A 27,387-nucleotide genomic window follows, 5' to 3' on the forward strand; every position below is an offset into this window, starting at 1 on the left:
TTTACCAAAGACAGTATAATCGTCAAATGCAATACATCGAAAGTCTTCTATAAAGGTTTCAACCATGCATATGAAATCAAATTCTAACACAAATGATAGAAAATCTTTGTCACTTATTTTGGAGAAAAGTCCATTTACATTCCAGTGCAGGAACGAAAAACAAAGTCCGTGCTCTCTAGAGCCGCCACAGTCATCAACACGTAGCTCTCTGTCACTCACACACTCTCTTCCTTTTCGCCTCGCTTGTGCACTTTTTTCAACTCGTTCATTCATCATGCCACAAATCACACTGTTCTCACTCTCCTTGTTAACAGTTTCGTTTTGAAATGACCCCTCAGCAAGACTAACAACGTCAACTTCTCTCAGTGGTGGACATTTTTGTACTTGGGAAATATGATCAACATCACTTTCTGCATAACCATTACATATAGTTCTCATCACATCTCCACCGGAAACATCATTATAAACAACATCATTACAAACAACAACAGGCTCACCAATCGTAACGTTCAGATTGTCAGAATTAAACACATTTCTTTCATCATGATTCACATCGGTCACCCACCCCTGAGCCCTCGTGGATTCAATGTTTACATTGTCAACCGGTTCATAACTCACTGTGCTCTTGTCACTGACCTCGTTCCTGTCCACTGGTTTTGCACAGCTATCTCGTGCACGGTTTTCAGTTGTCACCGGTGTCGAATTGGGCCGGCCACCCCCCTAGTCAGTCCCCCTAAGAGAATCTCCTTCACCAAGATAAAACCTTTTCCCATCAATAAGGAGATGATCGAAGATCATAGTCGCTCGCTTCCCCTCACTCCTGGCCTTCTTCAGGTGTGGCGACAGCTTCTTCCTCACCTCCCTGACTCGCAGCGAAAAGTCCTCTCCAATGAAGATGTCGCTGCCCTTCAGTTTGGACTTGGCCTTGAGGATTGACTGCTTGTCCTTAAAAAAGGTGCAGCATGCGATGATCGGAGAGTTGGGCCGGGAGTTCAAGCGGTGTACTCTGTCCAACTGAATGTCACCAGACAGCTCCAGCGTGTCCACCAAAAGATCGTTGATTCTTCCCTCGCAGTCAGCCTGCGTTTCGTTTTCATTCCTTTTAAGACCATAGAAGATAACATTGTTACGTTTAGAGCGCCCTTCAAGGTCGTCCGTCTTACTTTCCATTTCCTGCATCCTCTTCTTCAGGTCTTCGTTTTCTCGGCGGAGATCAGTAACTTCTTCCTTCAGGGACTGAACCTCTTCCTGCAGGGCGGTTTGAATATCCCGAATGTCCTTGATGTCTTCTTGCATGGCATCAAATTTCTCATGTAGTGACTGGAGTACGGACATCAGGTCAGTCCGAGATGGTTCATCAGCAGGCTGAGAAGTCGTGGGGGAAGAAGTGGTCTTCTCTGTGCTGGCTCTGCGACCTCCACCCGTCAGACAGGTCTGTCGCAAGCTGTCCTTTCGTGGTCCCGGGTTCTGTTCCACATCACCGCACTGTAGCAATAAACTGCCCCAGAACAAGTACGTGAGGAGACAACCTACCACGACACCGCCTGTCACCGTCTTCACGTTCAATGTCTTCTGTCGCAAGGCGATACATTTCTTTGCTCTCTTGAACATAAACGCCATGAAAACTGGGTGGAAACAACCACACCTGACTCGGAAATCCAGCCGAGAGGAAGGCATAGTACTTACGGAGGTACATGCAAGGTTTTAAAACCAGACACTCCTGAAGTCTCCAGCAATCAATGAATTTAGCAGAGCTAAATAACTCACGCGTGTCACCATTGACTGCAGCTCAGACACCCCTCCACAGAGAGAGAGAGAGAGAGAGAGAGAGAGAGAGAGAGAGAGATACACACATGTGAGCAGAACAAACAATTTCATTTAATAATTATTTATGTATCCTCATATATAAAGATTTTTTTCTTGTTATCCTCTCTCTCTCTCTCTCTCACACACAGAGACACGCACATGTAAACACAACAAACAACTCTTTCATTTAATAAATATCTATGTATCCTCCTTATCGTGTGTGTGTGTGTGTGTGTGTGTGTGTGTGTGTGTGTGTGTGTGTGTGTGTTTGAAGAAATTCAATATCAAAGTTCAAATTCACAAGACATTTCATAGTATTCAGATCTATATTAGATTTTATGATATGAATAACATTGATTCAACCCCCACATGTTCTGATCTTGATTATAAAGATGATATCAAGTCGACAGGATCTGTTGTTCTGGATGGCTGCGTTTCAAAGGCGTGTGACATTGTGTTGTCTAGCCTGGTGTCGTTTTCATAGTGCAGGCCTGGGGTAGTCTGCTGCTGATACAGAAACTGAGCCAGTGGGGAGTTGTCAGACTGGCCAGTTTTGAGGGTGGATGGCTGACTGACTTCATCAGTGGTTGCTGTCAAGTACGAGTACTTCTAAACGTCGTATGAAGTAAAAAGGAGAAAAGTCGACTGGAATTTTTTTACGTTTCATCAGTCAAGGGTATTAACTCTCATTGTTTAATATTTTAAACTGTGAATTCCGATTGATCTTGTTGATATTTTTATGGCAGTTTGGGGCATAATCCAGTAAGTGATGAGGCGTTTACAAATCTTTCTCAGAATAAATATTAATGGTCTCCTTCTCCAACTTTCCATCACATGTTATCATGTATTGTCGATTGAATATTGGATTGAACAGGCAGGTCAACAACTTGAAACAAAATGTCGCTCTTGGAGGTTGCGAGCACGCGCTTTGGATATGTATGAATATGTGTACACAATTGATTTTTGCTCATGACCTTCAAGGCTCAGTCAATAAATCTGTAAAGTCCATTCGTAGTATTGATTTTAGTATTTTCCGAAAAAGACCACTTGGGTGAATGAACACAGGGAAAGCCCTGTACACTTCGAGTAAAACACACAAGCTTTTCACGTATTGAGTATAATTTCAAAATGTAATGTTTAAGATGAAAAAGATCAGTTTAAAGTAAATTACCCCCCCCCCCTCCACCCCCTAGCATTAGTTTTTTTACAGATTAATTTCCCTTTTTCTACTATCTGCACCAAAGACATGCAAAATAAATATAACTTCCATGCTTAGCAAAAGAAGTTCCTGTTTGAACAAAAAATGATAAAAATGACTGCTCTTGTTGTTGTGTCAGAATATCAGATCAAAGCGCCAAGTTCAGAGAATAATAAATAAATAAATAAATAAATATAACAGTAAATTCAGTGTGCATATAATTTTTGACTTCTTAAAAAATATAAAAAATAAAAAAATTGTGCCCATCCCAGAGGTGCAATATTGTTTTAAACAAGATGACTGGAAACAACTGAATTTTTCCTATTTTTATTCCAATTTGGTGTCAACTGACAAACTATTTGCAGAGAAAATGGCAATGTTAAAGTTCACCACGGCCACACACACAGACAACCAAATACCGGGTTAAAACATAGCCTCACTTTGTTTACACAAGTGAGTCAAAAATGACTGGGTCCCAATGATGGCAACACACCCTGAACAACCGGTAGTTTACACATGTGGATTTTTCTTACCATCTGCCGAACCCGTTCAAAGGGCAACACGACACCTGGCATAGGTCGCTAACATTCGAACCGGTTGAAAATATTTGCGCTTCCGCCCACATGATTATATACACAGCGGCCAACAAAAATATCTACACAGGGAAAGAAAACGCTTCTTAGGTGTATTAAAAAAACACACCAAACAAACAAGAATGAATGTTTTCCGCGACAGATATTTATATATATATATCCCCTACCCTTTCCAAGCTGGTTTATATGACTGTCAGATGTGTGTGTGTGTATTTGACGTCAGACAGGAGAGTGTCGGAGTGTACGTCACTTCTGGCTGACGTGTTGGCCTGTGCTGGGAAAGCTGGAGCCCATTTCTCTCGTTCGTTTCGTGCTGGACACACGGCCTCTGTATGAGGACAGCGGGGCGCCGCTCATCGTGCACTGCAGGTATGTTGTTCGTTTGTTCATTCAGTTGTTTTCTTTCGATCCCTGCACGTGCATCGCGTCGGTTGAGTATGCAGGGCTTTGGTTCAATTATGTGCAGAAGCTTCAATCATGAACACGACCCTTCCGTTTAGAAAATATACCAAGCTTTAAGGTGTATGTTGGTATGACTCTAAAAGCCTTTCATGTGTGTATGGCACATTGGATTAGTGACGTACACGTAAGTATCACAGTGACACATATTTTCAGTTATGTGCTGACATGACTTGTTATAATAGTTATGTGTACATAGACCCATTTCGTCAGTTGTATATTTAGATGATCCATTGTTTCAGCACTATATACATACAACCCATTAGTTCATTAGTGTATATTCATTCATTATGTTATATTGCAACCCATTAGTTCTGTTATTTATGATTACGAACCATTAGCTCAGGAAGGTATGTATGCGACCAACAAGATTGAAAAAAACAAAAAAAACAAACAAAACAAAACAAACAAACAAACAAACAACAACAACAACCCCCCCCCCCCCAAACAAACAAACAAACAAACAAAAGAAAACAACATGAGACAAGAAATCTACATGAGGTCAGGACAGTTCAACAATGACTTGCTCTTTGAAGGAACACAGCCCAAGCCAGTGCTGCTTTGTGTTCCCGTCAGCACAGGCACATGCATGGCACAAGAAAATGGAGCAAAAAGGAAGTTCCAGCCTGTTCATATACTGTTCACTTGGCAGTGTACATGCAGCAACAACAGAAGAAGAAATTTCCAAATACAGACTAGCATCAATTTCATCACTGACAATATCTTTTGGTCTTAAAAAAATGTCACCCACAGACGTTTCGTGAACATGGAAAGATATATCTATATCACTATTACTCAGGACCGATTAGTTCATCAGTGTATTATAGATAGAACACATTAATTAGGTCACAGAAAGGTTAAAACGTTTATCTGCAGTACAGTGTTCGTGGAGGTCTGGGTTCGATTCCCGCTCTCGCACTTCCTTCCAAGTTTGAATGGAAAATCAAACTGAGCGTCTAGTCATTCGGATGAGATGATAAACCAAGGTTCCTTGTGCAGCACTGAAATAGAACCCATGGCAACACAAGTGTTGTTTTCTGGTAAAATTCTTCAGAAGAAATCAACTCTGATACACAAATACCTATGCACACACTCAAGGCCTAAGTGCGTTGGGTTATGCTGCTGGTCAGGCGTCTGTCTAGATTTGGTGAAGCGCATGTGGATTCGTCCGAATGCAATGACGACTCCTTGAGAAGCAGAAATTGAAATTCAATCATGCGTGAACATTGCGACGATGACAACGACGATGACAATAGCATACTCACAATAATAATAATGCTGACAACAATGACAACCTGCCCCTGTCCCCTGTGCAGTAATGGCACATCCCGCACCGGCACGTTCCTGGCCCTGGACCTGTGCATGCGCCAGTACGAGGAGTGTCGGACGGTAGACGTGATGCGCTGTGTCCACGCCATGCGACAGGAGCGGGCAGGCTGCGTGCAGACCAGCCAGCAGTACGCTCTGCTGTATCAGGTTAGCTGGTGGTCGCACAGTCACACTCACACATAGTCGCATTAAAGACAATACCAGTATGTTGTTTCACATGAGCAACAAGCACTGATCCCTTCGTTGTCACGATACATCCCTGCACACACACACGTACACACACACACACACACACACACACACACACACACACACACACACATCATGGGTGCACAGACACATACACACACATATGCACATACATACATATATGCTCATTGTATAACGTGATGTGTGGACGGAAAATGCGTATTGTGTTATGTAGTCAACGTATGCATAATTCAGAGGGGAAAATGTCATCATCTCGATCGTCTTTAAGAGAGAGAGAGAGAGAGAGAGAGAGAGAGAGACTGCAAGAGCAAATTACAAAAGACTTTTTGTTTTTGTTGTGAAAATGGGTCCACCTCATTTATTTTCAGTCAGAACACATGAACTGACCCTCGAGTATCAACCACAATCTGGCGACAACAGCACTGACTTTTTCACTTCTATTTCCGCTGTGAAACAACGCCACGTCTAATTCTTTCATACACACTTTACGAGAAAGTGTTGGATTGCGAGAAAACGTGGTCGTTTACACACCCTCATGACTAATCTGAAATGCGCTGGAAATAGGTCTTTCAGAGCTCAGGTTCCCCAAGTGTTGAACTCTCTACCTTCATCTCTTAGAAATGCCTCTGATCTACATTCCTTTAAGTCAGATCAGAAAACTTACCTTTTCCGTAAGCATTTATGTTCTAGGCAGAACGGATAAAGCAAGGTATGCCTGTTAACAAGTATTTTTGTACTAGTATCTTTGTAGTCCTGTTTTAATGCATTGTGTATTTTATGTAGTTTTGGTCTTAGATGTGATGGCATTTTTTCTATCTGGTTATTTTTAGTGTGTGTGTGTGTGTGCGCGTGTGTGCGTGCGTGCGTACGTGCGTGCATGTTTTTGTGAGGGTACAGCGCTCTGGTACGCATCCGAACATAATTCTATGTTGGAAAATAAGAAATATCTTAATGCTTATGCAATTTTGTTTTTAGTGCAGTTGATATTTAATGTCAGCGTCTGTGTGTCTGTATGTGTGTGTGTGTCTGTAAGGGAAGGACAGCTATATATATATATATATATATATATATATATATATATATATATATATATGTGTGTGTGTGTGTGCACGTGTGTGTGTGTGTGTGTGGGTATGTGGCTCTAGCCAGTGACTGGCCAGGTGGAGAGTGAACACCCACTCCATCAATTTGTGCAAGTTTAGCGAACTGCACTGACTGATGCCCGTGTGTGCTGCAAAGCAGATCGGCTCAAATCCGCCTAAATTTGATGAGCATTGTGTTTATTACAAGGTGTTCAGTGATAGATTTCTAAATGATTCCTGAACTGATTTACGTCAGGTAGGTCACAAAAGAAAGAGCTCAATACCTACTTTCTAATGAGTATAAAATGAAGTGTTGATTATTTACGATGAATTTATAAGCTTAATTCAAGTCACCTGAAGAGGGTCAGTTTTAGCAAGCTTGTCACTAAAAATTACAAACTGGGTGAAATCAGTTTAATGTAGGCAGACACAAATGGAAAAGATTTAAAGATGAAATTGTGACGATTCTGCCAGTATTTAATACTTGCAGTTTACTGATCTGGCAAAAGAGATATTTGATTAAATACAGGTTGTCAGAAGCACAAGTTTCAGCTCACCCTTGTACTGTGAGTTGAACTACATCTCATGTAAGATATATATATATGAAGCACCTACTTCATATACCTTTTTTTTCTTCTTTTTTTTTTGTTTTTTTGCTGCAACTTGCAATATTTGCGAAAACTCTGATATGACTGTATTTATAGTAGACTTTTTTTTTTCTTTTTTTTCCATTTCTGGTAACGTGAGGATCATTCATAGTTTTATTTTGGAGTTTCCATCACAAGAAAAAATAATATCCTTAAAGGGACTGTAAGCATGATTATCCACCTTCTTCTGTTGGAACATATGTTCTATTTCGTAATTTATTGTATGCTTCTCTGTGGATAAGGTGATTGATCTTCAATGACTGGGGGCAGTAATCGGAACAGGAATAAGACCTGTACCTTGGTTTCAATAACATGTATTAAAATATTTTGAGAACATATGAAGTAACCAACCACCTACTTCCCTGTAGTGTAAATCCCCGAGAAGTCTGCATATGTTGGTATCTCTACAATCAGAACTAAGTTTTTCTCACATTTTTGGACCGTGCAATCATCGAGCATCTGTATGTTACAGGGTAAAACAAATAATCACCAGGCAGTGAATACATAATTATCAACCTCATCCCTTTGGATGTAGTCAGATATTGTACCACACCTGACATTAAAATCTCCACATAAAAGTGCATTTACTTGAACATAAAAGCACAAAAAGCATCAGGAGGCATATCAATTTTCATTGAAAATGATGTGAGAAAACTAGTAAAAAAGTTACCACAAAGACTTCCGGTTTGGCCTCCGATGTCGGCAGGCCACAGTCTTCTGTGCTCTTTTCTTTTTTTTTCTTTTTTTTTGCAAAAAGATAGTGGCTTCAATATGTCGAAAGATTTAGCTCCAGGTTTGTAAGTGAGAAAAGCGAGGTGGTATACTTTGTATTTGTACTGTGCTCCTTTCGCCAACACCCGTGTGCGGAACGAGAGAAAAAGACCATGAGAAAGCAGTTTCCAGTGTTGGAGCCACCATGGCGGCGGCCACGCCAGCCCCGCCGGCCGTGGAACCAGTATACGTAACTGCCAGGGCACTCCTTACATATGAGACGCTGTCTACAGTATATGACATTTGTGTTGCCGTGGAGGCTGCGTACGGTCGAGGAACAATTCGGGGGGCGCAGCGGATTCGCGGTCTGTGGCGGATATATCCGCGTAATGAAGAAGTAAGAGACCAGTTGTTACTGGAAGGGTTCCTGTTCAGGGGAGCACGAGTGTTTCTTCTGGACAAGGAACAAAGACAAAAGCCAAAGAAGTGCAATAAATGCCTGCAGGAGGGACATGTGGCAGCTAGCTGTGAAGGGGAAGTGGTCTGCAAAGGTTGCCTGCAGCAGGGGCATAAAAAATGGACTGCCCCTCTTCGGTGCCCCTCAGTGCCGAGGAAGAAAAAGTAAGGGAAGAAACACCAGCAGCATGCGAGCCACAGGGCAGCAGTCAACCAGCACTGACACTGCCAGGCGAGCAAGCGCCAGTGTGCGGCAGAGGTGATGCGAGCAACACGCAGGGCCAGAAAGCAGCCAGTCCTGTGAAGCCAGCGCACACACACACACCGCAACAACGAGCCTTGCTGGAAGAAAGGAAAAAAAGGAGGGGAGTGAATCTCCCACAACGCCAGTGCCGGACAGCAAACGGCCGACTGTAGTGGCCCCAGACAAAGCAAGAGGAGAGGAAGAGACAGCAGACAGCATGGAGGAAGGGGCCGACACCTAGCACGTGTTCTCTCCCCACCGGTCTGACATCTCCCTCACAACCTTAGGCTTCGTTTTATGGACTTATGATTTATGATTAATGATTTTGGTTATCTGCTACAGAAATTTGAAGAAATTTTATCCCCATACCAGTTATGAACCACGATATATGTATTAGTACTTTAAATGTGCGAGGTCTGAGAAATAAGCTAAAAAGAAAAGTTGTATTTGACTTCCTCAGAAAACAAAAGTTAGACATAGAATGTTTGCAGGAGACATACGTTACAGATGATGTGATGCACGAAATCGATAGACAATGGTCGGGAAGCATATTCTATAGTGTAGGAACTAACAGAAGCAATGGACTCATTATCCTCATTTCCAAACTTAAGCAGATGCAGGCAGAATTAATTCATGCAGCAGAGAGAATACTACTAATTAGAGTCATGCATGACAACAAAATAACCATCATCGCTAATTGCTATGCACCAAACTCGACCCATAGATAAATTAGAATTCATAAACCAACTGGCCAGCCTCAGTACTGCTAAAGCAAGACTGCGACCATTTGTGGGTACTGGGTGATTTCAGCACAACAATAAGCCATCAAGATAACATCGCGGGCAAACCACCCTCACCACGAGAAAATGAAGCTCTCATGGAAATATTATCTTCTCTAGACCTGGAAGACACATGGAGATCTATCCACCCAGACGTCAAAGAATCAGTATACTTGGTCAAGATCCACTCCATTCACAGCAAGGAGAATTGATTATATTTTCTGTGACACTATCTCCCAAGCACTCGTGCAGAAAACAGACATTGAGTTATTTCCCCGCTCAGATTCGCATTCTCGATAAAAAAAAACACATGATAATGAAAGCGCAACAACTAAAAACAACTAAAAACAACAACAACAACAACAACAACAACAACAAAAACACAAAAAAAACCAAACAAAAACAACAACAAAACTACAGGAACTAACAGAAGCAAGAGTTGCTCAGATTCGTTCAAGAGTCAAGTGGATAGAGGACGGGGAAAAAACTCAAAATACTTTCTCCGCCTTGAAAGGGCCCAAGGAGCCGCGAACGTAATATCATCTCTACGCATAAACCAAAACACGACAGACAATCCACAGACAATATTGAACCAGATCGAGAAATTTTATACAGAGCTATACAAGAAAGACTTATCCGTAGATAAAGGTAGAAACATAAGAGGCCATTTCCCGAGCAACGAAGATTATCCAGTACTTACAGAAGAAGAAAAAGACCTCTGTGACAAAGAAATAACTCTGGACGAGCTAACAGTAGCACTCACTTAAACAAAGACTCTGCGCCTGGTAGTGACGGCCTCACATGAGCATTTTATAAAACGTTCTGGAAAAAAAAAAACAACTAAAAACGCCATTCCTTCTCTGTATTACAGAAACCATCAAGGAAGGAGAATTACCTTTCTCAATGAAGAAAGGAATTGTTACATTAATCCATAAAGGCAAGGACCTGGACAGAAATAACCAAACAAATTTTAGACCTATTACTCTCACAAATACAGACTATAAGATAGTCACGAAAGCGCTTGCCACGAGACTCCAAAATGTCATCAGAACAGTTGTAAATGAAGACCAAGTAGGTTTTATAAAGGGAAGGAATATAGCAGTTCACTTGAGTTTCTTTGATGACCTAACTAAGCACCTCAATACAACGAATTAAACAGGTGCTCTAGTTGCTCTAGATTTCTCTAAAGCCTTTGACACAATATCAAAAGATTGTATCATCGAAGCACTAGATATTATCAACTTTGGCCCAATATTTAAGAATGTTGTTTCTACTGTAATGAAAAACACACAAAGTTGTGTTCACAATGGTAGATGGCTATCAGATTGGTTTCCAACAGAACGAGGAATCAGACAGGGATGCCCACTAAGTCCCCTTCTTTTCGTACTAGCAGTAGAAATACTGGCGATTAGAATTAGAAACGATAAAGAGATTCGAAGAATTGAATTGACGCCATTAGGAGGTATGTACAACGAAAGCAACACCTCTAAAATAAAACAGTTTGCAGATGATACAACATTAACTCTAAAAAATGAACAAGACATTCGGATAGCTACAGACATTGTATTACAGCTTGAAGAATACTCAGGTCTGAAATTAAATAAAAGTAAATAGGGCATGTGGCTGGGGTCAAGAAAGCATGAAACAGTCGACATAAATAGCATTCCCATGAGACCTGACAGGCTGAAAATTCTGGGGATATATTTCTCAGCAGACAAAGAAATTTCGGAACTGGAAATCTAAAATCGAAAAAAAATAACTATGGTGATTAAACGATGGGAACGAAGAAACCCATCACTATACGGTAAGGTTATTTTGGCAAAGACGTTTTTGTTGTCACAGTTCTCACACGTCCTGCAGGTATCGGCTTTACCAGTCAAAGTCCTCAGCACCATTAACACACTTATGTACAGGTTACTGTGGGAAAAAAATTAATGATAAAAAGCTTTTGAAAAAATAAAAAGAGGCGTCCTCAGCCTTGACAAAGAAGATGGTGGCTTGAATATGATCAACATCGAACACCAGCAGCAAATGTTCCTGGTCAAATGGGCAGCTAGACTCCTCAGAGAGACAAAAGCGCATTGGAGCATTCTTGCAAGACAAAATATCTCACCTTTGAAGGACAGGTATTGCAGTTTTAGCTGTAATATTTTACCTAAAGACATTAAAAAGCTGGAAAATGTTAAGTCATTCTTCTGGAGAGAGGTAATAAAAGCAGTAGCTGTTCTTAACAAAGACAGACCGATAGAAAATATAAAAACGGAACCGCTATGGAACAACAAAAATGTAAAATACAAAGGTAATGTGTTACACTTTCCCAAATGGAGCAAAAAAGGTATTCTTCTCGTGCAGGACCTTTGGCAGCATGGAAATGTAATGACATACGAAGAAGTAGAACGCAAACTGGGCACTGACCGGGGCCTTCTTTTCGAATACAATACCATCATAAACGCAATACCACAACAATGGAAACAGCATTTATCCAACGATGCCCACAAAGAGGATACCCCCAAAGACATTGGAACAACAGAGGGATACCTCACTACGTTATCTAACAAATAAATCCGGAAACATTTTGCCCTCAAACAAAACCATGAAATATGTGCAACACAGTTTTGGAAGCGCAAACTAGACATCAATATCAAAGACTATTTCAACCTAGCTTATGAATGCACAAATGAATCCCGTCTGAGAATACCCCACTTCAGATTTATCCATAACATTTACCCAACGAATATTCTGCTTGCAAAAATGGGGGTGTCAAACACAAACACGTGCAACTGGTGTCAAGAAACTGATTACATTGAACACGCCTTTTACTCTTGCCCCAAACTATCCGACTTTTGGAAACATGTGAAACAGTTAATTCTCTCCCGTTACAATACGCGGATCCCTGTGAATGAAAAAGTAGCGTTGTTTGGTACAACGAAAATGGATATCCCAGATCATGAAAAAAAACCCCAAAAAAACAACAACAAAAACCAACAAACAAACACACACAAAAACAAAACAACACCCCCCCCCCCCCAAAACACGACTCTGTTGATAGAAAAACTGTCCATTTCTAAATTCAGATATGGTAAGTGTAAGAATCTGTAGACGGGCGCAATAGCCGAGTGGTTAAAGCTTGGACTGTCAATCTGAGGGTCCCGGGTTCGAATCACGGTGACGCCGCCTGGTGGGTAAAGGGTGGAGATTTTTACGATCTCCCAGGTCAACATATGTGCAGACCTGCTAGTGCCTGAACCCCCTTCGTGTGTATATGCAAGCAGAAGATCAAATACGCACGTTAAAGATCCTGTAATCCATGTCAGCGTTCGGTGGGTTATGGAAACAAGAACATACTCAGCATGCACACCCCCGAAAACGGAGTATGGCTGCCTACATGGCGGGGTAAAAACGGTTATACACGTAGAAGCCCACTCGCGTGCATACGAGTGAACGCAGAAGAAGAATCTGTATGCTATCTTTGAAACCGAGCTCAAATTACGTAAGATGTGACCTATGTCTACCAAGATACCCGAGCACTTATACGGATCACACACACACACACAAATCAAGTGGTCAATTTAAATGTGTGCATTTAAAGAAGTTTCGTAAAGCTAATGCCTCCAGAGAGAGAGAGAGAATGAGATCGTGTCTCCCTCGCCTCTTTCAGACATTGTGCATGAAACTGCCATGTATATGATTTATATGTTGCATGGCCTTGAAAATGTGACAGTGAATGGTAAAAAGACAGATTACAGGGGGAAGAAAGAGAACAAGAACAAGAACAAAACTTTCATCTCCAGGCCTCCGGCCCTTAGAAAGAGGTCAAAAGTACACAATATGGTGATCACTCAGCCACAACAAAATGTAAAATACGTACTAACTTAACCTGTAGAACAAAAGTGCTTCTCGTGCATGGTAAATTAATTCTAACTTTCATCATTGTTGTCACAGAATTCCTGTCGTATCTTCAGGGCATTAAATATATAAATGCATAGTTTACGAATACTGTAAACAGAACCATTCTTCATCAAGTGAACATACGATTGACCTTCAGAGTTCAGATGTTTTTGCCGAAGGTTATTGAAAAGGACACAATTGTTTACAAAATGGTTTTCATCTTCGATTACATTACAACGTTTACATGCGTAATTTGAATTACATTTGAATGTTCTTCTAAAAAAATGATCCATTTATTGGGAGCAAACCAAGCCGTAATTTTACTAAACAGTCTCTAAAACATTTTTTATCCACATATTCAAAATATTGCTCACACTGAAAACCAGTTTTAAACAGTCTGTAGTTATGATATATATCTTTAGACATTACTGACTCGTCCCACTCCTGCATAAATATATCTTTCATTCTTTGCTTAAATAATGACAAAAATGTTTGCTCACAACCAACGCCTTGTTGCAACCAGACATATCCAAACCCAAGTCTAAATAAAGTATTTTTTTTACTAAAGACACCCAGCATTTTTTTCCCCTTTCATCTAAGTTAAACAACATCAAATATGCCTGTCTGGGTAATCGGTGCACATTCATATTCAGCAACCTTAACCAGTACTTGATACACCTTGTTGCACTATTTATACTGTGGATAACGTCCTAATTCGCCGTATGCAAACTTGTTTGGTACTCTAAGTGTTATGTTCAAAAAACGTTTACATGCAAAGGAATGAACTTTCTCAATATTATCAAGTCTGTTAAGACCCCACATCTCACAAGCGTACAAAAGAATGGGTTGTACCTGAGCATCGAATATTTTGAAAAAACATCCTTTGGAAATATCATTCAGCTTCGTTATATATTTTATACAGTCAATGCATGCATGTTTGCCTTTTGCTGCTAAAATCCCTACTCCTTTGTTTATACTCATTTTTGTTGTAAAAACAAACCCTAGATAATTATATTCATTCACTACTTCTAGAGCATTTCCATCGAGATTCCACTTTTCATATCTTACCAAAAAGCCACCTTTTCGAAAAACCATCATTTAGTCTTGTCAGTATTTACATTCAAGAAGAGTGTTTTACATGCATCAGTCAGAATATTAACTTGATTTTGCAGACCAATCGCAGTGTTAGATAGCAGTACAATATCATCCGCGAACAGAAGAATGAACAACTCTAATAAATTAGGCAAAAACTGAATTCCATGAATACCACTGATTTCAACTGCTGAAGCAATTTCGTTAACAAATAACGAAAACAATATAGGGCTTAACATACAACCTTGCCTTAAGCCAACGGGACAATCAAAAAAACTCAGTTAACTTATCTTCAATACGTACACAAGACGTAACACATTTATACATAGCAATGATAGCATTAATAAATTTCCCCTTTATACCTTTCTGAATCAAAATATCAAACAAAGGCTGACGTTGCACAGTCAAATGCTTTTCTCAGATCGACAAAACAGGCGTAAAGCTTGCCTCCCTTCTTTGATAAAGATTTCTCAATAACCGCGTTCAGAGTAAAAATATGATCTGTTGTGGCATAACCACGCCTGAATCCAGCCTGTGACTCTGTTAGCATATCATTTTCTTCAGCCCATTTGACAAGTCTTCCGTTTAGCACTGATGTATAACATTTGCTAATAAGACTGAGCAAAGACACGCCCCTATAGTTGTCTGTTGAACTACTATCTCCCTTTTTAAAAATTGGAACAATTATTGCCTTCGCCCATTCATCTGGATAAGTGCCCTTATCAAACAGAATGTTAAACAGTTTTGTTAAAAAATGTACAGCAATATTATCAGCTGATTTTACCATTTCTGTCAAAATACTGTCTACACCACAAGCCTTGCCTTTTTTTAATTTCCGAATAGCATCTGCAACTTCTTGTTCTGAAATATCATGACTTAGTTCATCAGATATATTTGATTCCTCTGGTTGCACTTCACTAATGACTCTGTTATCAGTAGTGATAACCTCGTTCTGAGTAAATAAATTCCGAAAGTGTTCAAACCATTCATTTTCTTTAATGTCTTTACATACTCCTATTTTCCTTCTTCCAGAAACTTGCTTTGCTTCTTTCCAAAACTGTTTGCTGTCTTTGCTCAGTGATGCTAGACGTCTGGCTTTATCACGTCTATAGCTGACTTTCTTTACCTTACATAAATCCTTATATTCCTTCCGAGCTTTCACATAGGGTAATCGGTGCTTATCATCCTTGGTTTGTCTTAACATTGTTAACAATTATCTGGCTTTGTGTTTTGCATCTTTACATTCAGCATCAAACCATGGGGCATCTCGCTGATCACTCCCAACACACACACGCTTCCTCATACATTCACTCGCTCTCAGCAGTACATTACTGAATAGTTCCAAAGCCTCATTTACACTGTAATCCAAAGGAGAAAACGCATGTACACACATAGTCTGTAAATCGTCTGAATAAAGATTTTCTCTGAAACTGTTCTCCTTTGTTTGATCCCAAGCTAATCTATCAATCCATTTAATATCATTTACTTTCTCAGTACAAGCAGTGTCTTCACTTTTAGCAATTGTAAACGATACAGGGAAATGCGGTGAGTCAATAAATGAAACAACCTTCAATGAGCGTACAAAATTCATAACACGAGAGAGAGAGAGAGAGAAGGAAAAAAAAAGAAAGAGAAAGAAAAGACAACAGAAAGGAGAAAAATGATGATGGAAGGAACAAAAAGAAACAACAACCAAAATGGAAAAAAACAAGAGAGAGAGAACAACAACAACAACAACAACAAAGCGAGAAAGAGCCTTCCATTGATGCTGAGACTATCCTGCTCATTTGCAGAAATTTTACGCATCCACTGATTTCTCAACAACAACAAAAACAAGTTACCACAAAATATTGCTTTGTAAAATATACATGGTGAAAATACATTGGCTGTCTCTTTATACCACCATCGCACTCATCATTTGGTAGAAATAAATTGCGAATAGTTTATGGGGCAGAATAAAATCTGACCTCGTAAAAGAGACATTGATTCTCTGAAACCTTTAAGATTCCACGAAATTATGTTTATAATATCTCGTTTCATTTCTGTGGTCACAATCGTCGTTGATTCGTCTGAAGCTGTTTAACTGGTTTGTTGTTTCATTATACATATTATTATATTTCTGGATCTTGGTAACGTTTGCTGTAACTGTCCTAATTCCCGAAGATATCATCACCATGGTGTCCGTGTCACCACGTATGTGTGTGTGCGCGCGCGCAGCGTTTTTCATTCCATTGGATATTACTTTTATTTAACACACTTCTTGCATTTGCTTTGGGGGTGGTTTCCACTCCGTTCTCCGAGATAGAGAGAGAGAGAGAGAGGGGTTTGATAAATAGGTCACAGGCCTGTGTCACCGACGGTGCTTACAAATTCATAGTCACAACAGAGGAATAATTTCCTGCATGGATGCTTAAGTTATGTTAAAAAAATTGCTATATATATAAAAACTTGTAACATACATATCCATGCACGTATACATGTGCGTTCATAGTATGTTGTTTGTCCTTTGCATTCGAAGATGACCATGGCTTCAAGAATCAGATGGAAGGTCTGTGGCTGTGGGTCCAGAGGTGACTGAAGAGGCTAATCCGGGCCCTGAAATCTCGCCCACATCTGGGACACAAGTGAGTGGGTGCTGTCGTGGCAGTGGATATTGCTCGGGCTGTGCTCACAGCACGCTTTCGTTGCGCCTCGGTGGTGTGCTTGGCTTCAGCTGCACGGGCTTCTGTGGTGATCTTGCTGCGCCAAGCTGGACTGTCCAGAGAAAGCTTCTCCCACGTGTTGATGTCGATGCCCAGGTCTTTGAAGGACGCTTGTAGGCAGTCTGTAGCGTTTCTTCTGCCCTCCCACTGAGCGTTTGCCCTGACAGAGTTCTCCGTGCAGCAGCTGCTTCGGTAGTCGACTGTCTGGCATTCTGACCATATGTCCATCCCACCTGGCTTTGGCTTTCTGCGGGAGGGTGTAGATGCTGCAGAAACCAGCTCGTTCCAGGACTTCCGTGTTGGGGACTTTGTCCTGCCACCTGATGTGGAGGAGTTTGCGGAGACAGCTCAGGTGGAAGCGATTGAGCTGTTTGGCGTGTCTGCTGTAGAGAGTCCAGGTCTCGCTGGCGTAAAGGAGGGTGATAAGGACCACTGCACAGTACAGCTTCATCTTGGTGGTAGCGCTGAGTCGTCACTGCTCCCAGACCTTCTCACGGATCCTCCCAAAGGCGGCGCTGGCTTTGGCGATCCTGTTTGACGATCAACGTCTATGTTTACTGTGCGAGAGATCGTGCTGCCCAGGTAGGTTGAATTGTTGACTGCCTGGAGGTTCTGCGCCTTCACTGCGATGCGTGGCTCCTGGTATGGCTTTCCTGTGGCAGGCTAGTTCATAACGTCGGTCTTTTTGGTGCTGATGGCGAGACCGAAGTTGTTGCAGGCTTGTGAGAAGCAGTCCATTTCACATTGCATCTTCTGCTCTGTGCTGGCGTTGAGTGTGCAGTCATCAGCAAACAAGAAGTCTTTGATGACCGTCTCTTTCGTGGCGTGGCGAGAACGCTCCTCTCATACACCCTCACATTACTGCTCCTCTCTCTCTACCCCTCTCTCCATTTCACGTTTACCGTTATGGTATAAAATGCACTATTATGTTTTTGTCTCAGCACTCACACACTTGTCACCACCATCAACATAACTCCTCACACATTCGTCATTTGTAATGCGTTTTTTGTGTAAAAAAAAAAAAAAAAAAAAAAAATTACAACAATTATGAAATATATTTCTAATAATAATGATAAAAAATTAATAATGTAATAATAATGATATTGATAACTGGACATTTATCAGCAGTTTCCTTATTGCCCAAAGTACTTTACAATCCACACACACACGCTTACACAATTATGCGCAATAAACATATATATATATATATATATATATATATATATATATATATCCGCGCACAAACTCGTACATACAATAGATACACAGTCATGGAGAGTTTGAATAAGACGTTCATAATTTGGAGGGGAATCAGATTGCTTAATTTGAGTATCATCAGCATACAGCTCACGACGGATGGAATAAGTGTCGATGAAAGGTGTGAGTGGAGTGGTGTAGATTATGAAAAGCACTGGGCCGAGCACAGAGCCTTGGGGAACGCCGAAATTAAAGAGTGGATTTAGAAGATCTATTTCCGTTTACAGTGACTTGCTTTCTGTCAGAGATAAGATCGAAACCAGATGAGGGCAGTGCTTGTAATTCCAAAAGTTTGATTCAAATGTGAAAGAAGAATATCGTGATCTATCGTATTGAAGGCTGCAGAAAGGTCCTAAAGTAGAAGGACAGAAATTTTGTCTTGTTCTAGAGAATGTAACAGATCATTTACAATGACTAGAAGAACGGTCTCTGTGCAGTACCCAGGCCTGTAAGCAGATTGGTGATCACTGAGTAGTGAGTGACAGGTCAAATGAAGAAAAGTTTATGGAGCACGAGTTGTTCATGAAGTTTGGAGAGGTGTGGCAAGTTAGAGATGGGTCTGTACTTTTTCAAGTCTTTGGGGTCCAGATTTGTTTTTCTTCAGTTGAGGTTTCAGTATGGCTGTTTTGAATTCAGTAGGAAAGACACCGGAAATTAGAGATTCAGTCATGATATGAGTAAGGGCAGACACAACAAGTTCCAAGTGTTGGAACAGAAATTTGGTGGGCATTGGATCTAGTTCACATGTTTTTGGAGCAGTCTGCAAAATAGTTGTTCTCACAAAGTCTTCAGTAACAGGATCAAACTCAAAGAGAGGGGTACTAGAGAAAGGTGGAGACACGTTGTGTGACCGTGAGGCTGAGTGGAAACTGTTTCTAATGGTCAAAATTTTGTTGAGAAGTCTGCAAACATGTTCTGAAGGACCTTTATATCCAAGACCGACGGTAGCGAAACTGGTTTGAACACAACAAATCTAAACGTACCGGAGAGAACATAACATCAGCTGTAAAACATATACCTTTATGGTCAAGAACACGTGGTTTTTCACTCACAGCACACACGTCATTATCAACACAATTTTCTTCATCGGGTAATCCGGAAAGTGTCCATCATGCCGTGGAGTTTCATTCGGCCTGTTGTGATTCACGTGCTCCTTGAAAGTTTTAACACACAGAGTACTGTCACTGGCCTGGTCACCACGATCCCCACCCTCCCTGTTTGCGCAAAGTTCACTGTCATCTGACACAGGTGCCATTGTTGGCCTGTTGTTAATCACTGCTCGGTCCCCAGATTCACACACATAGTCTGTACCTGATGCTAAACTTAAATTTGCCCCCGTTTTAGATATGCCTTGCATCAAAACTAGCATTTTCACAAAAAAGGTCTGCATCATTGTAGGACAAAATATTGAATGATTCATTGGGCCAGCCGAAGTCCTATGTGGCTTCTTTCAGTTTGTCTTGCGTCTAGACAGTACTTTTCCCACTCGATCACTGATCGTACTCCATGGTAACTTTCTTTCACTGATTTCTGGCTGCCTTAGGATGAGGGGTCAATTTCCTCCTGATTTCTCTGAATTTTGCAAAGACTTCACCGATGAATATGCTACTTCCCTTTATCTTACTTTTTTCTTTCAAAATCTTCTCCTTATCGTTATAGAAACTACAGCAAGCAACGACGGGGAACTTGGGATTGGCACTCACACGGTGTACTCTGTCAAATTGTGCTGTGTCTGACATATCTGATTTATCTACAAACATTGACCAATTCCTCACAGTCTTACCACGTTTCGTCTTTGTCTCTCGGTATCCCGTGGATAGTAAGTTCCTGCACTTTCAACGACCTTCCGAAAATCAACTTTTTATCTCCAGACTATCGACTTTCTGTTGTCAAAGCACAGCTTTCTCCTCCCAGAACACCATTTTCTTCCCTCAAACTCTTAACATTATTTGCTATGTCGTGCACCTCTTGTTTAAGGTCAGAATACGACTCCTTCAAATCTGTTATGTCGTTTTTCAGATGATCAAATCTTGCATTATAGCCTAGCAACATTGCCATAACATCTGTAATAGTGGGTTCATCAGTCAGCTTTTCACTTGTCATTTGGTCAGTATTGGTTCGTCTTTGTCCGCCACTCATCGTGTCGTGTCTGTTTGAGAGAGAGAGAGAAGGGGAGAGGGTGGGGGAGGGGGGGGGGGCGAGGGGGACGAAACGAAACGAATTCTACTTCAAGAGGGGTAGTGCAATAAGTATAACTACTTTTTCTTCGCATCCAGCTGTCTGGGAAGAAAATAAAAGGAGAGTCATACATTGGTAATATTTCAGAAACAGGAAGAGGAGAAAGAGAGAGAGAGAGAGAGATGGGATAAGAGAGCTTCCCTGTTAATACTGAATTATCATCATTACATTTTTGGACACATGGCGTCAAATTGGAACGATTCCTCAGAAAGTAATGAAAGTTCTCTTTAAATTCTTGAAAATTCAGTTCACTTTTTAAATTTCGGGAATATGATTCCATCACCAACCCCCTGAATTACATAAAGTAATGAATGGTTGTGAAGAGGAGATTGATTTCATGCGAGTGTCAATGATCAATGAAAGTGAACATATTTACTAAAGAAGATGGAGCAGTACCATGGAATATTTCATGCATGAAGATGTCTCTATCATAGAAGTCTAGCCTTGATAGGGAGGTTGTCTGCTTGTTTACGTCAGAATATGTCAGAGAGGTTGATTTGTTAATAGTTAATCTAACAGCTTTTTGTGGTTGTTTATGAATGGTTTAGGTAGATTATGATTTGTTAATAATCTAACAGCTTTTATGGTTGTTTATGAATGGTTTAGGTAGATTATGGTTGGCCGAATCACAAAGTGCATAGTCTAAAAGATATTGAATAAACAAATGAAAAAAGTTTCATTGCTTGTAAGTTTATGTTTCTTAACTGGTATAATTTGCAGCAATATTTTAGGACATAATTTGTAGGTGTTTAGACGAAGATTATTATCGATAATAATCTTGTTAATCTTAAGCTTTTATGACACTCAATCAGTCCCTTTCCTTAGCTGAAATTGATGTATTGGTGACTCAAACACGCGAGTGCATTGCTGAACTAAAGGACCGGATGACTCTCAATAAGCTGCAACTAAACGACGATAAGACTGAATTTATGATAGTCTGTCCAAAAAAAGTTTTGTCAACACCCTTCCTTTCCTGACTCTTTTCTGATCAGTAGCACACCTGTTTTACTTTCTCCTTCTGTTTGCAGTCTAGGTGTAACCCTAGACCAGTCACTTTCCTTCCAACAGCGCATTTCGAATATCTGTAAAGTTCCCAATCTGGAACTGCGTAGAATCAGCTCTATCCACCACTGTCTCTCAACTGATGCAACCAAGACACTTGTATGCACTTTGGTTCTCTCAAGATTGGATTACTGCAATTCTATTTTGGCCAGACTAACCAAATATTTTGGCCAGACTAACCAAATATCTGTTAGACTTCAACGAATTCAGAATAATGCTGCCAGACTCACTTGCGGAGCTTCTAAATTTGACCGTGTTTCTCCTCTCCAGTCTCTCCACTGGTTGCCCGTTTCTGATCGAATAGACTATAAGCTATCCACTCTGACCATTTCTGCTGTCAGCGGATCTGGCCCAAAGTATCTTTCTGAACTCCTCCATATCTATACCCTGTCTCGCCAGCTCCGTTCTTCCTCTGATACTCGACTTCTCAGGATACGTCACGTCAGAAGTAAGACCTATGGACACAGATCGTTTTCTTTTCAATCGCCAAAGACGTGGAACAAGCTCCCTGATCACCTCCTTCATTCGGACTCCCTTGCATCTTTCAGATCTGGTCTCAAAACTCACCTCTTCCCTAAGCAGTATGTGGCAGGTCCACTTCCTTTGCATGAGCTGTGCTGGACTATAATGCGTATACATATGTATTTGTGCATAAATATATGCATATGTATAAATGTGTATGAATGTGTGTGTGTGTATGTGTGTGTGTGTGTGTGTGTGTGTGTGTGTGTGTTTGTCACATTTTGGTGTTTGTATGTAACATTGATGTAATGTGTTATGTAAAAAAACGTTTTTGTAAACCACCTAGAGCAGATTTCTGGATAGATATCCATTATTATTAATATTATTGTGATTATTATTGACTACTTCATTTATTTTTTCGTCAGCGTATATATGGTGTTGAATTCTGGGAAAGGTTTTGTCGTTTTTGTTCTGTGGTTATCATTATGAAATTGATTTTAAGGGGCGGGAGAGTCATGTGATTCAAACGTGTCCATTAGACAAGGATGCTGATATTTTCTTGCGTGGTATGATGGACCCTCTAAGAACCAACCTTACTTATATATAAAGAAGTATCATCAGCAAACATGCCACATTGTATCTTTTAGAGATAATGGTAGATCGTTATTTCTTGTAGAAATATTTCTTGTAGAGAAAATTTGATATATACGGGATAAAAGATACAGAGTTACTGTTTGTTGGCTGTTGGAAACGATTAAATCAATTAAAGTTTTTAAGGAGATGATTTGTAAATTGCTAATTTTTTTAATGAGCAGTTCATGGTTTAATACATAATACAAGCGAGCTCGTGAGAGAGAGAGAGAGAGAGAGAGAGAGAGAGAGAGAGCAATTTAAATTATATCAATTTATTTTTATCATCATTATTATCATTGTTGTTGTTAATGTTGTTATGTGCTTCTTATTCTTCTTATTGTTGCTGTTGTTAGATATATTGTTACCACTCCTGCTGTTGGTACTGTTACTATTACTACCATTTGAAGCAGTAACAGAAGCAATTGTAGTAGTTGTAGTATGTTGGTGAATGCAATACAGCATTTGAAAATCAGCCCAGGAGCGTAGCAGGAAATGGTAATGAAAAAGTAACAGATACCAGTAAAAGGGCATAGAGCACGCACGCACACACACACACACACACACACACACACACACACACACACACACACACACACACACACGCTAGCATATGCGAAGGGGTTACAGCTTTATTAATGCACAGGAATGTGTCTTTTGGCTCGAATACAAAAAGCATTAAACACACCAAGCACAATCACTTTTTGAACATGAACATTAATGAAAATATGCAACATAATAGCTAAAGTAATAAAAGTGGTGTTGACTAGGTAAGAAAAAACACATATTGACACTTGCTAAACACGTTTGCGCAATCACTCAAAAACATTTATGAAGATAATTATGCGTAACAACAACTTTATGAATAGGCTATAGACCTTATGAGAAATATGTCATATAACACATTGATTAAATATTAGATAACGAATAAATAGATAAATGACGGGCGCAATAGCTGAATGGTTAAAGCGTTGGACTTTTCAAACTGAGAGTCCCCGAGTTCGAGTCTCGGTGACGGCGCCTGGTGGGAAAAGGGTGGAGATTTTTCCGATCTCCCTGGTCAGCATACGTTCAGACTTGCTAGTGCCTGAACCCCCTTCGTGTGTATACGCACGCAGAAGATCAAATACGCATGTTAAAGATCCTGTATTCCATGTCAGCCTTCGGTGGGTTATGGAAAGAAGAACATACCCAGCATGCACACCCCCGAAAACGGAGTATGGTTGCTTACATGGCGGGGTAAATAAACAAACGGTCATACACGTAAAATGCTACACGTCTGTCTGAGTGTGTATGTGTGCGTGCCTGAAATCTGATAGAATGAAACAGGAAACGAATGGTGAGCACCCAATGGCAGCCGTCAGTCGGCTCTACACAGGTAGGAATCCTGTTGTGCAAATGATCCCGAGTTTGTAAAGTGCTTAGAGCTTGGTCTCAAACCGAGGACAGGCGTTATATAAGTATCAATATGTCAGATGTCATAGTGGAACTGGCACTTTAGTTGACTGATACGACAGACATAATGTAAGTGACACTTTAGTTGACTGATACGACAGACATAATGTAAGTGACACTTTAGTTGATTGATTCAACAGACATATGGATGTGACACTAGCTGACTGATCCGTCAGACATAATGTAAGTGACACTTTAGTTGACTGATACGACAGACATATGGAAGTGACGCTTTAGTTGACAGATGCAACAGACATAATGGAAGTGACACTTTAGTTGATTAATACGACAGACAAAATGGAAGTGATACTTTAGTTGACTGATACAACAGACATAATGGAAATGACAGTTTAGTTGACTGATACGACAGAAATATAGAAGTGACACATTAGTTGATTGATACGACAATCGTAATGGAAGTGACAATTTAGTTGATTATCGAAGGAGGTGATATTTTAGTTGACTTTCAATCAGTCAGTCAGTCAATCGAACTATCAATCAGTGAAATACACACAGTAAGGCAAATTCATGCAAATGACCCCGTGTTTGTAAAGCGCTTAGAGCTTGGTCTCCGACCGAGGATAGGCGCTATATAAGTATCCGTATCAATCAATCAGTCAATAAATAACTCTACTTACATACACATCTGAAGTCAACGCACCTGCCCCGCGACACTCTCCTCCACATTCATACACATCAGGACACACTGGTAACAACAGTGCATAAGCCATTATCACATTTCATTGTGAAAGTGTGAGTATACAAGAATGAATAAGAACTAAATTAAACAGTGAAATAAATTTTGAACAAAAAAAAAATGGCAATGGCGAATGAAAAGATAAGATTTAACTTTGTCAGTAAATTTACTGAAATTTGTCTAAAGAATCAGAAATATGCAACACGATAACTAATGTTGATTAGATAAGAAAACAACTACGAAAAAACTCGTCATTGATACTGAAATGTAAGACAAGCTATGCAAGTGTACATCGCAATCACTCAAAACATTTATAAAAGTAATTATGCATTACATTCGCTATAATTATGAATACGATTAATGCAGACCACATTCATAAGAAAACATGTTCTATGACACATGAAATAATGAATAAATAAGTAAATAAATAAATAAATAAATGAATAAATAAATAACTCGCCCACTCACATACACACTCAGTCAACGCGCCTACCCCGGCCTCAACACAACCCTCCAAACACATGCACATTTGGACACACCGGTAACAACAGTGCACCAGCCACTGTCTCATCAATACATGCATTAGTATTAGAGAGTAAATGATATCTTTAAAGAAATGAAATAAAATAAACTGTAGAATAATGAAATTTGAATACAACACCATAATAAAATAGTGAATAAATAAAAAGGAGATCAATCCTTTTACACTTAGTTTAAAATGAAAATTGCACTTAATAAGATAAAATGCAACTTTGTTGTGTATAAATTAAGTAAAAGATATCTTTTGTCTCGAGTCACGAGTACATGTAACATTAAACATGGTTTTAAAGCACAGTCACTTTTAGAACATGAACATTCATTAAAATCAACCTGAATAAAATCTACCTGAATATCTAGTCATCAGCCCGATCCACATGTAATATGCAGCTTCTGTTCAATTGTACGTGTGTGTGTGTGTGTGTGTGTGTGTGTGTGTGTGTGTGTGCAGTGCGTACATGCGTGAGTATGCACAAGTTTTTATATTTATATGCACTTGTATGTGTCTTATTTCTACTGTATCTGTGTTTGTGTATGATTTTCGATTTATGTTCGTATCTTGTTATGTCCTATACCCCCCCACCCCACCCCCACCCCAATATTCCTTGTGACCCCGGTACACTTGGTAATAAAGACATATTCTATATTCTATTCTATATTCAATACAGTAACTTAAGTAATCAAATTAATGTTAACCAGGTAAGAAAAAACATGTCATTGGACTTACATACAAAATAAGCTAAGCACATGGACAGCGCAATCACTCAAATACATTCAAGAAGATAATAGAAGATAATTGTTGATTTAAGTAGCTTTATGAATACAAGTGGTGTAGACCACATAAAAAACCATTTTCTATAGCATATTAAATAGATGAATAAGCATATTTGATTTTTAAGAATAGGATAGATCAGTGAATAGATAACTCACATAAACACGGATGAATGAATAATTGAAATGAGAAAACATGATGGGTAAAAATATGAACAACTCAATATACACACCTAGTCAATGCACATACCCTTAAATACTCCCCGCCACATACATGCACATCAGGACACACTGGTAACAACAGTGCACCAGACTCTGTCATAAATATTATGAAGTTGTGATTTAAAAAATAGATAAAGAATAAAATATGATAAAGGTTATAGTAATAAATTTTGAATACAGTACCATAATAAAGTTATGAATTCGTAAAAAGGGAAATCCTTTTACACTGAATCTAAAATGGAAATGGCACTTGATAAGATAGATAAATACAACTTTAATGTTTGTAAATTCACTGAAATTTGTCTTTTGACTCGAGTACATGTAAGACTAAACACAAAGCATTGTCACTTTAAGTAATATTTTTAAAATACCCAACACAATAAGTTAAGTGATAAAATTAATGTTGACCAGGTAAGAAAAACCATGTCACTGGCACAGAAATATAAGATAAACTCAATATGTGCACAATAAAATCGCTCAAAAACATTTATAATGATAATTTAATGTATACATTGCAATTGTTTTAGGAATGAAATTAATGTAGACCACATAAGAAACATGTTCTATGGCAGATTAAATAATTAGATAGTAAAATAGAATAGATTTTAAAAAATGAATTATGTTGTTACTTGTCTCTCTGAATGTTCGGGTTATTGTCCTCCTGGACAATGCATGAACACATTATCCCCGTCTGCGTAGACTTCTCCAGCCTGTCCCCATCTGTTTTGTTCCAATCAGTTACAAATATTTCACCACGGTAAAGGATGCTGTCTCTGCTTTTTCACACCCCACGCCTCCCCCAACCCCCTTTCTTTGTGATTTATTTCGTGCGGACAATAACGACGTGCACGTGGTTCTTT

General features: G+C 39.7%; 1 protein-coding gene across 1 annotated transcript in view; it reads left to right on the forward strand.

Annotated features, from left to right (window-relative positions):
* LOC143282034 (tyrosine-protein phosphatase non-receptor type 2-like) overlaps positions 1-27,387 on the forward strand; it is a 93,908-nt gene that overhangs the window by 65,349 nt on the left and 1,172 nt on the right. Inside the window, exons 6-7 of the mRNA XM_076587458.1 lie at positions 3,821-3,966; positions 5,373-5,532. Coding sequence (XP_076443573.1) covers positions 3,821-3,966; positions 5,373-5,532 — 306 coding nt within the window. The remainder of the gene's footprint in view (positions 1-3,820; positions 3,967-5,372; positions 5,533-27,387) is intronic.

The sequence above is a fragment of the Babylonia areolata genome, chromosome 5, assembly GCF_041734735.1.
Source record: "Babylonia areolata isolate BAREFJ2019XMU chromosome 5, ASM4173473v1, whole genome shotgun sequence".
Lineage (NCBI taxonomy): Eukaryota > Metazoa > Mollusca > Gastropoda > Neogastropoda > Buccinidae > Babylonia > Babylonia areolata.